Source organism: Nicotiana tabacum, chromosome 11 (assembly GCF_000715075.1).
Source record: "Nicotiana tabacum cultivar K326 chromosome 11, ASM71507v2, whole genome shotgun sequence".
NCBI classification, from domain to species: domain Eukaryota; kingdom Viridiplantae; phylum Streptophyta; class Magnoliopsida; order Solanales; family Solanaceae; genus Nicotiana; species Nicotiana tabacum.
In genome coordinates this window covers 125,664,421-125,681,648 of record NC_134090.1, presented here as the reverse complement: position 1 = coordinate 125,681,648, position 17,228 = coordinate 125,664,421, and the positions used below count along the sequence as shown (strand labels likewise).

The 17,228-nt window shown below is 35.3% G+C and overlaps 1 protein-coding gene and 1 long non-coding RNA gene across 2 annotated transcripts; one reads left to right on the top strand and one right to left on the bottom strand.

Annotated features, from left to right (window-relative positions):
• Window positions 1-1,484: 1,484 nt before the first annotated feature.
• On the bottom strand, window positions 1,485-5,578 carry LOC107789955 (uncharacterized). Its single transcript, XR_001648944.2, has 3 exons — window positions 4,797-5,578; window positions 4,643-4,681; window positions 1,485-1,820 (listed from the first exon to the last, which is right to left on the bottom strand). It is a non-coding gene; the product is annotated as an uncharacterized LOC107789955 (long non-coding RNA).
• A 1,791-nt stretch (window positions 5,579-7,369) lies between these two features.
• On the top strand, window positions 7,370-16,693 carry LOC107789961 (uncharacterized). The gene is made up of 10 exons (XM_016611842.2): window positions 7,370-7,456; window positions 7,545-7,649; window positions 11,347-11,408; window positions 11,503-11,586; window positions 11,694-11,725; window positions 11,955-12,036; window positions 13,285-13,513; window positions 14,774-15,001; window positions 15,106-15,398; window positions 16,081-16,693. The coding sequence occupies exons 1-10, from the start codon at window positions 7,433-7,435 to the stop codon at window positions 16,430-16,432; spliced, it is 1,491 nt and encodes a 496-aa protein (XP_016467328.2). The 5' UTR covers window positions 7,370-7,432; the 3' UTR covers window positions 16,433-16,693.
• The last annotated feature ends 535 nt before the right edge of the window (window positions 16,694-17,228 follow it).

The following is a 17,228-nucleotide window of genomic DNA, read 5'->3' as shown; positions in this document are numbered from 1 at the left end:
GAAGAAATTCGAAGCATAATGAGAGTAGAAGAAACAGTAGAGGAAAACATGCTTAAATAGGTCTTTTAGAAGAAACTTAAAACAAGGTTCAGTAGAAGGCAAATAAAGAGACTTAAGAACTTAGTAGAGAAATACAGTAGAAGAACACAAGAACACTCGAAAAGTATAGCAAAAGAACATATAGGAAAACATAGTAAGATAAACATGTGAGCGCATGGTATAGAAACATAGTAGGAAAATAAAAGATAGAAAGCACAGAACATGTGTGGTAAAAGGAAAGCATAAAGACACAGTAGCGTCAAATACATACAAAAGGAAAGGAGAAGAAGATCAGATAGGCATTTAAGCATTTTCAAAAAACCCTAGATCGTAAAAGAAGAACTTTGAAAAGTAATTTTGAAAGAAAAGTTAGGGAAATCATTTTGAAAACTCAAGTAGAGCATAGATACATAACAGATCTAAAAAGATCGGAGAAAACCTCGAAGAGTTAGGATTTCAGAAGAGCCCTAGAAATGAGAAAGGCTTGGAAAAGGTCTGATCTGAGTCGGAGAAGTCAGAACCAGGCTCAAAACACCATTGTACGCCGGAGCAAGGCCGAAGATGACCGTAGAACCTTGGATCGGCGAAGATATGAGCGGAAACCTTCGAGGTCAGACCTCGAACCTCCAAGTACCAGGCGTATAAGAGTAAGGAGGGGTGAGTGTAGGGCTTCCATGGCCTGAGAAGCCATGGATTCCGGTGGTTTTGAGATTGAAGACGATAGGAGGCGATTAGGGTTTTGAGAACATTCGAGAGAGTTTGAGGGAGTGGAGCATTTAGAGGCGGCTGATAGAAGAGAAAATGAGGGGATTAGGGTAGTCGTTTGGATTAAAAAGGCAAGAATGGGTAGGGGCCGTTGATCTCAGAGATCAACGGCCAGGATAAGAGGGGGTCTGGGTCGGGTAGACTTTAGTTGGGTTAGGGGCGGGTTAAATTGAATTGGGCTGGTCCGTTTAAAAAATTGGGTTTAATTGGGGGCTGATTTTAGGCCAAAATTGAAATAGTTAGGGCTAGATTTTAAGTAGCCACTTTTTCCCTTTTATTTTATAAATATAGGTAAAATGATTTCTGAAACAAATTAAATGTACTAAATTAATTAATAATACCCAAATATTAAATTAAAAAATACTGGAATTAATTTCATAATTATAAAATGCTATTAAATCTTAAAATAGGCTAAAATTGTAATTATATGCAATTTAGCTTTAAAAATACTAAATAAATTTGTAAAAATGAGTAAAAATTACCTTAGCTATATTTTGGTATAAATGTGAGAATAAAATAAGTTAATCACCAAAATGATTATTTGAGGAACAATTATTGGTTTTTGTATTGTTAAAATAGGCAATAAATTGATTTAAAATCTTTTAAAAATTAAGAAAAATGCTAAAATATTTGGACATACTTATATATGCACATATATACTATTTTGAAAGTATTTTGCATATAAAAATACATAGAAAAAATTGGATATCAACACCTGTGTAACTGAGCACTTGTATACTTTTCCAGAAACCAATATCTGATATCAAAAATCTTCCTAACAAGCCAGCATGCTTGTTTAGGAGTATCTATCCTCATGCTATCTTGCCCTTTGATGTAATAGTTATGTATCCATTGTATCCGAAGGATATCCTTCTTTGCACTAACAACCCATAGTAGTTTACACGGTGCAAATTTGTTCAATATATGAATGTCCAGTACATTTAACCCACTTGCTGAGAAAGGCATACACACTATATCACATGCAATTAAAGCTCTTCTTGATGGCTCACCCCTTCCTGTCCCCAATTAGTGCAAGACATTAGCGATTAAAACTCAAACTCGATTAAAGTGCAGTAAATTTAAGTGTAATAAGCGACTAAAATACGTAATTATAGCCTATCATCAATACTCTTAACACCTTTACTAACCTATCAAGACAAACTATTAACTTCCAAAAATCAAGAACTTTTTTCTTTAATAACTGTGCTACTGAAGAAAAAAATAATATCCTCCCCCGCTTTAGTATGAATGAAGGGAAACAATTTGGAAAATAGTTAGATTTCCCAATGTTTCAAAATAGACTTAATAAATCAGATTTCCAATTTTTATTAGATAACTTCAAGGCTAGACTTGCAGGCTGGAAAGTTCACTTCCTATCACTACCAGGACGAATTACTCTCATTAAATCAACACTTTCTAGTTTAGCAAACCACATAATGCAATACATTGCAATTCCTAAAAATATTATTCACAAAATAGAGCAATACATGCGCAATTTCCTATAGAAAACTACTCAACAAAAAAAGAAAGATTCATTTAGTTAATTGGAAAAGAGTTATCATGCCCAAAATGTAGGAGGCCTAATAAGGCACTACTGGCAGGATTGGCATGGCGACTATTTCATTCACCTAATCAACTATGGGCAAATACACTTATTCATAAATATAAAAACAAACATATAATACAAAATTCATCTCATATTTGGAAAAACATTATGTTAGGTTGGAAAAAATGCCAAAATGGCATTCAATTGTAGGTAGGTACAAATTTGAAAATAAACTTCTGATCGGAGCCATGGATTGCTCCTAACACCACAGTTAGATCCTTAGTGCATGGTCCTATACTTTTAGAACATACTACGAGAACTATTAACACTTACAGAGATCATAATAATTGAAAATGGGTAGAAATACCTTTTCACATTACAAACTCTTTTAAAAATGAATTCAATAGGGTTAATGTACCTATCCACACAAACAAAGTGGACACTATCTCTTGGGGATTATCCAACAATGGTAAATTTACTGTCCAATCAATGTATTCACAATTGTTACAGCAGGATTTAAATTTACAACAACACACACTCGCTTATAATTGGATTTGGAAGATTCAAATACCATCCAAGATAAAAACATTCCTTTGGCTTATAATGCATAACATGTTGCCAACAAAAAAATACCTACACTATATAGGAATCACAGTAGACGACCGATGTCAAATTTGTAATACAGACCCGAAAACTATTAATCATATATTTTAGAATGTTCTAACATAAAACATATATGGAATGAATTAGGTATACCAAACTTGATCAACAATATAACTACATACTCTCAACCATCAGATTGGTTAATGAAACTCATTAATACAAAGTACAACAACATGCCTTACCATATAAATAGCAAAACTTTTATTTCGTACACATTGTGGGACATTTGGATTAATCATAGCAATCACAATTTTAATAATACACTGCAACACCTATCACTTATTAAAAAAATTACTAATCATGCACAGGAATTTACCTATTTAGCTGCAAAGGTAGCAACAACCAAAATCCCTATAATGCAACCTATCAAATGGATAACCCCCTAAACCAAACTACTACAAATTAAATACAAATGGAGCTATATCAACGTTAATTCAGAAAGCAGGTATAGGAGGAACTATACGCGACTCAAATGGAAATTGGATAATAGGTTTTGTAGGCAATTTGGACAATGCCACCATCGTCCAGGCAGAACTAAAGGCTCTATTCTATGAACTGGAATTGGCAAACACATACAATTTGGTCCCGTTGGAAATAAACATCGATGCATCAGAGGTACTTACAATGTTAAAAAAAGACAAGATCATTTATACTAATATACTCGATGATTGTAGGTACCTCATGGACCAACTTCATAGTGTTACCATTGCATATACCTACAGAGAGGGGAATGAGGTGGTTGATGGTTTAGTAAAGGCGGGATGCAACATGGCCTCTACTGGAAAACCATCTATTTTTGAAGAGCCACCGGATTTTGTCAGCATCTTTTTGCAAAGGAATCAGGCAGGAGAAACTCGTTTTAGGAAGACAACATGCACACAACAGGAACAAGAGGAGGACATGAATCGCAACACTTTTGTAATCTATGACAATGATCAACAAACGGCTGCTTCCAATGGAGATAATATGGTGGATAACAATGTTAGAATAGATAGTATTAATCCTTGTAATAGATAAATAGACAACAACTACCTTCTTGATGCGCAAGCATCACCTTCTCTGTAGTAGCTTTATTTATGTTTAATGCAATATTATCTTTCGCACAAAAAAATAATAAAAAGCATTAAAATTGGTCATGCATCATCCTGGAGAGTAGCTCATGTCCCTCGATAATGAAAGTTCAAGAAAAAAGCTTCAATAATAGATTACCCTCACTTGTGCAACTTGCCAAATTTTCTTACAATATTTATGTCGTAGAAACCAATTTTACACTTCAAGACACAAAAACCAAGACTCCTAAAGACAAAAATTGTCGGCTTTCTAAACCTTAACTAAAATGAGACGAAATATTCAATGAAAACATCAACGCATTATCAACTTAAAAGTCAATTAAAGTCTTTTAATCACACTCGCTACCCTTTATTTCAAGCTAATGCAACTATCCATGCTTAAAGTTGTCAGCGAGATTCACGCTTTTCTCATTGTCATAGAGAAGTCATATTTAACTATATAATAAGTAAAGGTTCGTGTACGACCAGACATGTTTCTGAAAGTATCCTATCAATGATAGTTTTTTTTCGTTTTGAACTTCTAAAAATGTGTCCAAGTAAAAAAAAAATACAAACTCACCTTTAATGATGCACCAGAATGGATCTTATGACAGACTGCCTACAGAAATAAATGAACGATATTATCACATACACAAAAATTCCTGAATTTCTGTTAGAGACGCAAGGTTATTCATAATAGAACTAAGGATTAAACACTTATCTAATTGAGTTACCTCAGTTGAATCCCAATGAAGATCACCACGAATACTTTGTTGTATGACTTGGTAGCGAGTAGAATGGAATAGAGAACAACATGATTTCATCTCCCTATTTCTTAGTTTTAAATAATCAACTTTGCATATACAATATAAAATAGAAAACTGTAATAGTTAAAGTAACTAAAGAAACTAAACAGAAACATCGGAAGTTTGAAAAAAGAACTCAGCAGAAATTATTCGAGAGAAGAAGGAAAGCTCATAACCCAAGCAGAGAAAACTGTGAAAGAAAAAAAGGATACAAAGAGGAGAGGAATGAAAGTTACTTTCAGTAACAGAGCAAACATGAAGCCAAAAGGACAAGAAACAATTAATTGTCTGAGAGCCAATCTTGCAGCAACACTTTTGATACCTTAAATTTTTAGTAAAAGCAACTTAATTGTGGACTAGTTAGTTGGTAACAAAGACAAATTTCATAATACATGAGCAGATTAGGTGCAATTACTGACATGCATGTAAAAATTCAAGCAACTCAAAACAATACTATAGAACACTAACATATAATCACCAAATTATGGAATAAACAAAGAAAAATTGCACAAATAACTCATCGAACCAGAGAGGTCGCACCACATTCAAATAGAACAATTAAACAAAGATGGATAAACTTACCAACAGATAATGCAAAAAGAAAGAGACATTGTGTTTTCCTCAAATTATTAAGCTCGCACTTAAAAGAGTGAAGGCCAAGAATGTGAGACAAATTGAAACATGAGCAATAAAATATGTAAGCTAATAGGGCAAACTAAAACTGGAGCAAGAACAGAAAGTCTTGACCCAAGTTTTATCTAAAGTTGCAATGACAAAAATTACTAAATTGCCCATAAAGTAAATGATATTTTCAGAAATACCCGTGGTCGTACACAAACCTTTACTTATTATATAGTTAAATGTTAGAAAAATAATTAAATAATTATTTTATTCAATGATAAAAAAGACAAATACATTTCTCTAAGCGCTTCATCTTCTAATATATTATAATAAATTACATGAGTGTTTATGCAATTCGCCCTAGTTTAATGAATCTAAGGGGTTGTTTGATTCCAAACTCGATATCCAGAGATTAATAATTCTGAAATTTTAATCTTGTGATCATTATGACACATTTAATGCGGGATTGCTAATATCAATAATTTGGTACAAGAAAATTCCCATAATCAAATATGGCAAATATAATTTTATATTTTATTTCGAGATTAGTATCTTAATCCCATTAATCAAATGACCGCTGATGGTATAAAAATCATTATATTTTCAGTTTATATATAAACTTAAAAGCAAATTTTAACCTCCTATATAAAAGACTGTTGAATGAAGTCGTGAATAATAACATTCACCACACCACCGAAGAATGTACTATAGCACATGAGGTTATTCTTAGTTTGAACTCTGAATTCGAGATTGGGTATGAAAAAAACATTGGTAGGAACAGTTTTCTCTCGAATGGACCTACATATCCAAATATAATTTGGCTGGAAGGCATATAGCGGACACCGTACACGAAGCCAAGAATAACAACATTCACCAGCAGGTCCAAGATAGGGCTGCTTATCGGGCGGATTGGGCGGTTATTTACTTTTAACGGTTTGACTTATCGGTTATCGGCTTTTAAATGTATTAATCCGCTAGCCGCCCGATAAGGTATCAGGCGGATTGGTATCGGTTTAGCTCTATTCGGGTGGTTATCGGGCGGTTTATCGGCCTAGCAAAATTATCAATGATTCTAGGAATCCAGCAGTACTACCAGAAGAAGGAAAATAAGCAAAAAAATATAGACTTGACATGACTTTGGTTTAAAAAAGAATGACAAGAAATGATTACTCTTTGCGCTTCTCTTCGACAACAGCTTCCTCTTGAAATCATTAAGGTTTGTGAAACGTGTGTTCCTTTTTTCTTTAGATTTCCCAACTTTCTAATTAAGGTCTAGTCTCATTAGTTTCTCGGGGACAGATCTGTTGTTTCATCTAATTAATGTTCATAAAATATAAGCAATTTATGTATGTCATTTTGCTCTGGAAGTGATAGATATTGAATCAATTTCTTTTATTTTTGTTAGTGTTGTAATAAATCAGAAACTTTTTATTCAACTTCTACTTCCAGTTAAATTGATTATATTCCTATACTCCTATTTAGCAAAATTTGATCAATTCTATATTCCATTACTGGACTCATTATATATATATATATATATATATATATATATATATATATATATATATATATATATATATATATATATATATATATATATATATATATATATATATATATTCTTAACGGATTAACGGATTATCCGTTAAGAAAATTGAATAATCCGCCCCCAAACCGATAAGTCGTTAATAAAAAAAATTTAATCCGTTCCCCGTCCGTTAAGCCGTTAAGTCGTTACCAGTAAGCCATTAAGCTTCGGTTCGGTTCGGTTTTCGGTTTCAGATCGGCTTTGAACACCCCTATCAATCGAGACGGACCAAGTCACAATCCCTAGTAGTAAAAGACCCTACGCTCATCATCCAGCGCGTGTCTCACTTAATATAGCCCTTTCTCAAACAACCACTGCGATTTCTCTTCTTCATTTCTCAACCAACCTTCCACCCATGGCTTCTAATGGAGCTCCTCTGGTAAGTGCCCAATTTTTCTTATACCCTAATTTAATACCCGTACAAATCACTTTCCTAACGAAGACTAAAATGGGGTTTTTCTTAAAAGGGAGATGCAGATACAAAGACAAATTTAGAGAAGATCAAACGGCAATTGGCTTCTGGTTCTGGACGGAATTTACTACAAGGCCCACTTCTCAAACGATCTGAGACTGTAAGCCATAATCGTTTGTCCTTTTTTTCTTCTTTTAAGTATAGGTAATTTGTCTTAAAAGGCAAATCAATAGAGCAGAAGGGATATAGAGGAAATTGGTATTTGGTATCATTTAACCTTTTCTATGTTGTTTAATGTGTGATTTACAAGATTCAGATCATGTGGGTCAATGGCATAATCTGAATTTTGACTCTTTTAATTCCGATACTGGTTATGAACTGCTCAGTTATGCTGGAACACTAATGCATAACTTAAAAGAGTTTGTCAATTGGACTATGTTGAGGAAAGATTATAGTGACTAGTGAGCTGATTCCTCGACCACAAAATCAGCCTTTCGTGTAGTTTAATTTTAAAAAGTAAGTCCATGATGGTATTTTGATGAAGATTTTGTAATTGCAAGTTAGGCGTTATTAAATGTGATTAAAAATGTATTCTTTATATTTTTCGGCAAGTATTTTCTGGAAATTGTTGCAACATGCTTGATTGCAACACTTTAAGCACCTTTTGTAAATCTTCATTAAAGAAATTGTTATTAAGATTTGTCTGCGAGGAGCTATTAGGAAGGTTAAGGTGATACTAGTAAAACATGGATGTTTCCTGGAGAGCAATAACCTCGTACAAGACTAGCTTATGTATTGGAAGTTTGGAACTACGAAGGAATGGAATGAGTTCTCAAGATACATTGGCATTACACTCTGAGAATGGCAAATCTAATCGATGCTACTTAGACGGTGCGAATGGGATTTCAACTATGAAAGATGAGTTCATACATTTATATTTATGACCAGAACAAATAAGGATGCTACTTTGGTTGATGTTCTCGTTTGTTTTTGAAAAGATAAATAGTTGATGTCCTTAAAAGAGATAGAAGCCAAGTGTCCTTGGACATGTATAGAAGATCCATTCAAGAGTCGGAATAGGATGATGTGATGAATATGGTGAATGATCTACAATTACAAAAAATTTGGAGAAGAAGATTGTGTTATGAAGGGGATTATCTATGAAGAGTTTCGATGGAATCATATTGTGTTCATCTAAATAACAACAATGACTCAAGGCTCATATGAAGATCTATATGGAAGATGAATTCTCCTAAGAAAAAGAAAGTGGCTTGCTTTACTTGGTGTGTAGATAGGAACACTATACTCATGATAGACAATTTGATGAGGAGGGGATAGTAGTTTGTTGGGTTTGTTTTTGGATAAGGATGTGGACCATCTGCTGCTTCTAGTAGAAATATGATCTCTAATTTATTCCATGTTTGATGTGGAATGGACTTTACATATAAGGATATGACTGTGGAGGAAGCACTGCCTGGTCAGACATTGAGAAAACGAGATGCTAGGAAGATAGAGTTATGGAAATTTGCCTAGATGCACCTTCTAGCTGATTTATAGAAAAAAGAAATAGAAAACTTTTTGAAGCGGTTAAAAGTTTGTCGTAGAGAATTAAGAGCTTTTTGTTTCATTATTTTGTGAGACAACAAGATGTCCTATAGTTTTTAGATCATTGGATGAATCTTTTGGAGGTGTCATGTGAACTCACATTATGTACTGATTGGTGTGTCCTCAATGAAATTGTTGACTTTTCAACAAAAAACTATTATGCTATAAATATAATATTAGCACATGGCATTAAAGAAGTATATACATGCTAAAATTTAGAAAGTCCACCTCTACTTCCTAATGTTTATTTGCTCAAAGTGTGATGAGTTAGTTCCAAAAATCCTAAAAGTTTCTTTTCCCTAAACTAGAATAAAATTATAAGACTTTCGGAAAAATGCTAATCGTTCCCAAGATTTGTGGAGTTTCACTTTTTCTTTTGGTTGTGTAGTATACTTTGTTCTATAGGGGCGATATATATCACCAAATCATTTTAGTCCTCCATATTGTCTAAAAAGGATTTTCTAATGAAAAGTATAATTGATTGGTGTATAACAATAAAAAAAAGTATAATTGATTGTTGTAATGGGAATACCTTCGCATAGAAGCTGTATTGCAAAGTAGAGAATCTTCTTTATCAAAAAATAGGATGAAGAATCTTCCAAAGACGTGGTTCTCATGATTTAGTTATTCAATTCTCTCATATAATTGAACTTTTCAACCAAAACAAAAAAGAAAACAAAGAAGAAAAAAAAAAGTCCTTCATATAACAGAAGGAAGCTTTCAAACATCGTCTATTTTTGGTGGCTCCATACCTTATCAAAACATTATTTGTGGCTCCGTATTTTATGCTACTTCTGAACATGCTGCCAGTTGACGTCTTATTGACCTCAACTTTAGGTTAGAAGCTGAGTTTAAGGAACAAAATCTTTGCCCTTCTAGCTTCAGTACGTGTTGCACATCAAAACCTGTGTTGGTAAACTAGAGGGATCGTGGTCCATCACTTTTAAATAGCACCTAATAATTTTTTTGGAAAGTTCTCTTGTAATTTTTTTCCTTTTGAGGTGTTATCTACCTGCAGAACTAAATAAATTATTCTGCATGTTGCACATCAAAATCTGCAATGGAAAACTGGATAGAGAAGATCTAGAATTTTAATTTGATAGGTTCAACCGTTAGATTTTATCACAGAACTCATCATACTTAAATTATTGGTTCAAAATGTAACATTTTTTAATTTTAGTGTTTTTTACATATGTATCTGTACTCTGTGTAAATACTGGGATCAGTTGAACCCGTTGTTTACGTGCTCCATCTACAATTGAAACTGGAGGGATCTGAATCCATTTCTTCTAATTAGCACCTAGCACCTAATAATTTTGCTGGAAGCTCTCATATTTTTTTTCTTCTTCTTTAGAGGTTTTATCTATGTAGCAAACTAATTAAATTTTTCTACACGATTGATATGGTCAGCTTGGTTTAGGTTTTTGGCAGATTTTCTACGACCAAAACCATAGATCCGAGTCACTGCAAAAACTATGAGTTCGATATAAGTAGGATCTTATAGGATGCTTAAGGTTGTGCTGAAAGCTTTTTGCTTACCCCTTTAGAAGATGTTTGCTAAAAATATAAATTTAGCTGAATATAGGCGACGTTAAACTTTCAGATGCTGTTTTGGTGTTAGGTATTGGCTTCTGCTTCCTTGCTGGTTTTCTAAAGTTGTTCACTAGGTAGTGCATTCCGTAGAGCTCTATCCAGAAGACTGCATTTCACTTACTGAGGAGATAATGTAAATCATGCGGCACTCGGCATCCAGCTCAGCTATAACTAAGTCAAGTCATTGTTATCTCGTTATTCACCTGTTGCTTGATGAGGTCTTTCAGTATGTGTTTGGACACAATTTGAGTTGAAGTTGAAAACAATATATTTGAGGTTCCAGTTGGTAATTAAGTTTGTGGAAGTTGAAGTTGAAGCTGTGTTTGGATAGCTATAATTATTTAAGGAAAAGATTTCTTGAAAGTTGAAGATTTGTGTGTAGAGTTTAAACAAGTTATTTGAAGTTGAAATCACTATTGCGACTTGAAATAATTATTTCAAGTTGAAGTCAAATTCTTTCCCAAAACTTGTGAAACAAACTTGGACTTGCGAATAAAGTAAGATCATTTGTTGGTGAAGTCGTTAACATATGGGTTCTTTGTCTACTAGATGGACATTGAATTTGTCATTCTATATTATTTAGTTTCAATCATTTGTTGAAAGTTTTCGAAACTTCCTGATTTGCCAATTTGACAAAACCTTTTGGGCTTGTTGAACAGCTGAGGAAGTGGAACGAGAGATGGGTGATATTGGATCCAACAACTGGAAAAATGGAATACAAGTAGGTTTTGTTGGGCTAGACATTTTCTTATAGTTTCAAATTCTCTATCCAATGTTAGTTTCCTTGTTCAAGTTTTCTTTCATTTGGTTTCTAGGGCCAGGAGGAATGAGCCAACAATCAAGGGTACCATATTATTCGATGCCAATAGCACAATAGCATTATCTCCTGTAAACTTCCAGTAAGCTTATAAGATAATTTTTGGGATGAGTAAAAGTCTGTTTTTTCAAGACCAGATTCCTTCACTCTTCCTGGTGACTAATCTTGTTCCCTGTCTCTCGGTTTCAGTGGACTGCCAAAATATGATGGCTGCTGTTTCTGTATCCAACTTTGTTTTCTAAGATTCTTGTCCTATTTTCCCTGCTGCCCCCAGGATGAATTGAGATGGGATTTTGTAAATACGTAATTATCTTGAATATATTAACCATTTCTTTTATTTTCCGATCGCCTGGAACCCCCCTTCCCCCGGCATATAAATGGGAAGTTCCAAATCGTTGTACCCGTTTGGAAACTTTTTGTGTTGCTTCTTTGATTCTTAACTGTACTCAGATATTGGCACTCCACAGAAGAAGGACTACTTCCTATGTGCAGAAACCCCCGGTGCAGCTAAGGCTTGGGTATCTACCTTGCAGTAAGTTGTCAATGCTTCCATTTCTTTAATGTTTTGGAGGCTACATCCTCTCTTTGTAACAGTTTGCCTCGCAGATTATACTATAAATCAAAATAGTTTTACTTGAGCTCCTGTAACAGCTTTCCTTTTTCTTTTTTCTTGTGGAGAGAGACGATTCCTTTTCCAAGGGTGGTGGTTTTGGGGGTTGCTCTCCTCATTTAGACAGACTGACTTAATGATGTGTTCCCCCAGGCATTCCATTTCACATATGCCAGTCTCTTTTTGTTTGATATTACTTATCTGCTGATCTGTATATTGAATCACATTGAAGATTTCTATGGAAGCGAAGGGATGGCAAATGGGGCAGGGCGGGCCGGGGCAGGGCAAGCCTTGACCCGCTAAGATTTTGACCCGCTAAGATTTTGACCCGCCCTGCCCTGCCCCATTTAGCATTTTTTCAAAAAATTGCCCTGCCCCGCGCCGTTAAGCCCGCCCCGCCGTGCCCCATTTAAGTTTTTGTTTTTTCTATCCTATCCATTTTTCTTTTTTTTATCCGACTTTGCTGTGTTTTATCCCTTTCTAGATATAAGAAACTAGAATAGATTTGTAGTTAAATCTTCCGTGGCATCCTTTTTTCTTCATTTTACTTATAAAGAGCATAATAAACTAGAAATAAAAACTTAATTCCTGACAGTTTTTTTGCGACACTGGCATCTTGTTCTAGATATATACAATTGGGTTGTGATGATTGAAACTCTTGCATTTTGGTTTATTTTCTAAAAATATTAGTCTAAAAAATATAAAGGTATATTAAAAAGTGTTTGAATTAATTTTAAAGTAATGAAACATTAACCAAGTCATAACCATACATAACAGTAGGAAACATAAGCGTCTGAATCAAATGGTAATAGCCCATATATGCTATACAGAGGCATCCCGTTAATGGCCCATATTTTAGCCAGCAAACCAAACCCAAACCTGCCCTTCCCCATTAAAGTTTTTCAAAATTTAAGTTTTACCCTGCCCCTCCCCGCCCTGCCCCATTTTAAAATTCCCCTGCCCTGCCCCGTTTGGAGTTTGCCCTGCCCCGCCCTGCCCCATTGCCATCCCTATGGAAGAGCTTTGATGTTATTAAAGTTCACAAGGCATATTTTCTCCTTTTTTCTGCGTTCTCTAAGATTTTTTACTAGACGTGGGAGATGTTATTCTTAATATGCTAACATTCACTCTAATTGTTCCTTGTTTTCCTCTTCCAATATGTACAACCAGTGCAACACAGCTTGTCTTAAAGGCTCACAAAGAGGCTGTGAACTCGTTAAGTGGAAATGGGTCGACAAAATTGGGAACGGTGGCCACTGTAGTTGCCGCAGCTAATTCAACTGCTCTTGAAGCTTCCAAGGAAGTTGAAGCAGCAATGCAGATTGCAATGAGAACTGCTTTAGGAGCAATGATGAACAGGACACCTGATGGTCCAATGGATGACCTGACAATAATGAAGGTAAGGAAGTGTGCAATTTCCCCTTTTTTCCTTTTTATCATTAATGTCAGTTTAGAAATACAAACAGAGGAAAGAATGAAACGCATGCGTTAATGACAGTCTCCTTCAAATCTTAAATTTCTGCTATGTTGTCTTAGATGATGTTCTGTTTAGGGTCTTGGTGAAAAGCTGGGTACGTATTAGCTGTTTTCAAGGCAGAACATGCCTTACAAGGGTTTGGATGTGACTCTGCATCTTTCTTATGTTTAGGGGTCAGCTTTGAAACCTTCAGGCTGCGTATAGAACCTTGCTTCAGTTGTCTGCCACCTGCATGTTTGTTAAGCCGATCAGAAATGGGCAATGTCTTCCTGGTGCTTTCTCTCAAGTCTCAGGGTCGTGAGGGGTTTTGTTGAAACTCTAGTCAAGACTCTCTCACCACTTTTCTTGTACACTTAAATTTTTACTTTGGGGAGAGGGCAGGGGAGGAGTTGCATATGTAGTGGAGAGAACTTATTGTGTTGAGCAATTGGGATAATAAGGGGCTGATCTGCTGGAAAATGAAGTTTGAACAAATTACAGCCCACTTATTTTCTTTTTCCTGACGGGTATTATAGAACAGCCTACTCGACTTTTCAAATTACTTACTGGAAACTAGGATAAAATTGGAATTTGGATTCAATAGCCTCAGTGGGCATTTTTATACCAAATCATTCATCTTCCTTTTGTTACCGACAAGCTAAAATAATTTCATTGACAACTGAAGGTTACGCTGAACTGGATTAGGGCTTGAAAATGCACCACAATCATCTAATTTATTGGATTACTCATTCTGTGATTGTGGCATCATATTATTGAATGTTTAGAGACTTGGTCTTCTTCTGAGATTTGATGTTTTTGGCTCACATCGAGACTTCTTCATGCACTATAAACTCTATGTGAACCTGCAATCCCAAATATAGAGGACTTGAAACTCAATAAAGTGACGAGGTGGAGACTCTTGGTGGAATGCCAAGCAAAAATCCTCTTTTAATTCTTTAAGCGGTTCTCTGTCTTAGCAATGCAGATAATACCAGGATTTTCTAGAAGAGATAGGAGGAATGTAGCTGCCTTGTTGGTGGCAGTTGATGGTCTTTTGTAATTTGTACCATCGTGGCAACTTTTTAATAAAATCTTACCTTATAAAAAAAACGTTTTGGATAATTCATAGTCACAATTATTCAACAACAAACTGAATTAACAGATTTACGAAGGCATTGCTTAATTTACTGTATTATACTGCAGGAGACACTGAGAGTTAAGGATGAAGAGTTGCAAAATCTGGCCAGGGAAGTACGTGCAAGGGACTCGACAATAAAAGAGTTAGCAGATAAACTATCTGAAACTGCTGAAGCCGCAGAGGCTGCAGCATCTGCAGCTCAAACTATGAATGAGCAACGGAAAATTGCTTGTGCTGAGGTCGAGCGTTTAAAGGGAGATTCAGAAAAGCAATTGGAATCTTCAAAGTCCAAGGTACTGATACTATGTCAGCACCTGCTGTTTTAACATGTCTATCATTGGCTATCAGCTAGTGCATTGTATTCTCTGAGTCATGTTCTTGAATGTTATGTTTATAGCTGAGGGAGTTCGAAGAGAAGTTTATGACCCTGAGCAAGGAAATGGATCAACTGATAAAGCAGAGAGACTCGGCTATTCAAGAAGCACATTTATGGCGTTCCGAGCTTGCAAAAGCTAGAGAACAGGCAGTAATATTGGAAGGGGCAGCTGTTCGGGCAGAAGAAAGGGTCAGAGTAACAGAGGCTGATGCGGAGGCTAGAATAAAAGAAGCTGCACAAAGAGAGGCTGCTAGTGCAAAGGAGAAGCAAGAACTGCTGGCATATGTGAATATGTTGCAAGCACAATTAACAAGGTTTACTATTTTATCTTTGTCGGAGATTTTCTTTCTTGCCATTCACTGGTTTCTTTGAACACATTACATGTGATTTGATCCATTTGAAATTTAGGTAGCCTTTGAGCTGGAAGGAGGTGTTTCTTTTTGTCTTGGGGTGGGGTTTGGGTGTTTGGGGGGGGGGGGGAGCATTTCATTCAAACACTAATTTTTTGAGGAAGAGTACCTTTCTCTTAATAAGTATTTTTTGGAGGAAGAGTACCTTTAGCACACTAGTTCTTTAGCTTGTCATAGGGGCTTATAGAGTTTAAGCACATACACATCATAGGCATAAAAGTGAAAGAAGCTGAAAGAGTAACTATGATTTGCTGTAACCAATCAAGGATGAATTGTTTAGCACACAAGTTTCTGTAAGTGCTTCGTCGCAAACGCAAGTGACCATTTTATTTTATTTGATATCTCTGCAAGTTCTCATGGTGACATGGTGGAAATCATGAGTATGGTCCTTATTATTCCTGAGCAATTGTGTCTGGTTGGATTTGCTCTCACACTTTAATTCAGTGAGAGTGGTTAAGCATTTGGGAGAGTGGGTGTTTCAAATGTAGGGTTTTATTAGTCAACTCTGCTGCATTATTGATGTTGTTTTTCTTCTTATTTGGCTTAGAGGTTATAATTATTCAAACATTGATTTTCCTCTTGACAGGCAGCAGGTAGATATGAATCAAGTGGTTGAGAAGACAGAGTCTTGCTCAAGTAGTATTAATAACTTGCCACAAACCAAGCATGTGGATTTATCAGAAGAGAATGTGGACAAAGCATGTTTAAGCGTTTCTAGGGCCATCGATCCAGAGAATGTAGTTGATCTAGCAGTGGATCAAACGAACCATCAGTCCGCCGGACATGGTGAATGGAGTGATATTCAACCAACAGAGTCAAGAATAGCTGATGTAAGAGAGGTAGCATCCGAAACAGAAAGGAGCAGCTTAGACATACCAGTGGTCAATTCACCTTCAAACACTCATCAGGATCAAGGGCACAACTCTCATCTGCCTTAGCTTTTTATTGCTGCAAGGAGTTCATTCCCTTACGTTATATAGAATCATATAACCACAAGTTCAGATGTGCCGAAGCAAATGCAAAGTGTTGGTCTCTTAAGGCCTTATTGAGTACTATACATAAATTATTGCCTGCCAGTGTGTTAATCTTTGTGCATATTATCTCTCTAATTTTCCTAACTTTTTTATTCTTTAGGATGAGGTAGAGCCTTTTGTGATGTTTGAAGAATCTAAATAAAAAGTCAGTTGATTGTGGATATTCATGCTAATGTCTAGTGCGCGATTATGTTCCCAAATGTTTGCATCTTATACTGTGTTAAAGAATGTTTGAGTCAACTTTTATCATAAAGTCTAGTGTTATAGGATGTGCAAATGAAGAGAAATAACAATATATAACTTGTTGAAAAAAAAATTCTGTTCTTTTCTAGTGAAGTGAAAAAATATAAATAAGGACTGTCATATGGTCAAGCAGAGTAGTTAGTTTGTTTTCATGCTCACCGACAGCTGTTTTTTCCGTATCAAGCAGCTTATAGCTTTGAGTTTTTTACACAATCAGCACACTCATAAGATAATCACAACTTATCTTTGTATTAAGCATTAGTCGATACGTATATCAAATTTGAAAGTATCTTTTTTATTTGTGTCCACTGATCTATCTTTTTTATTTTATTTTATTTTATTTGTGTCTATCTACGGTAGTGCCTATTCAGGGCCAAACAACACTTCGCCAAGGTTTTACCGGACGCTAATGGATAAGGTTAAAATAGCACGGTCTAGCCAGTTTTCGAATTGGTCA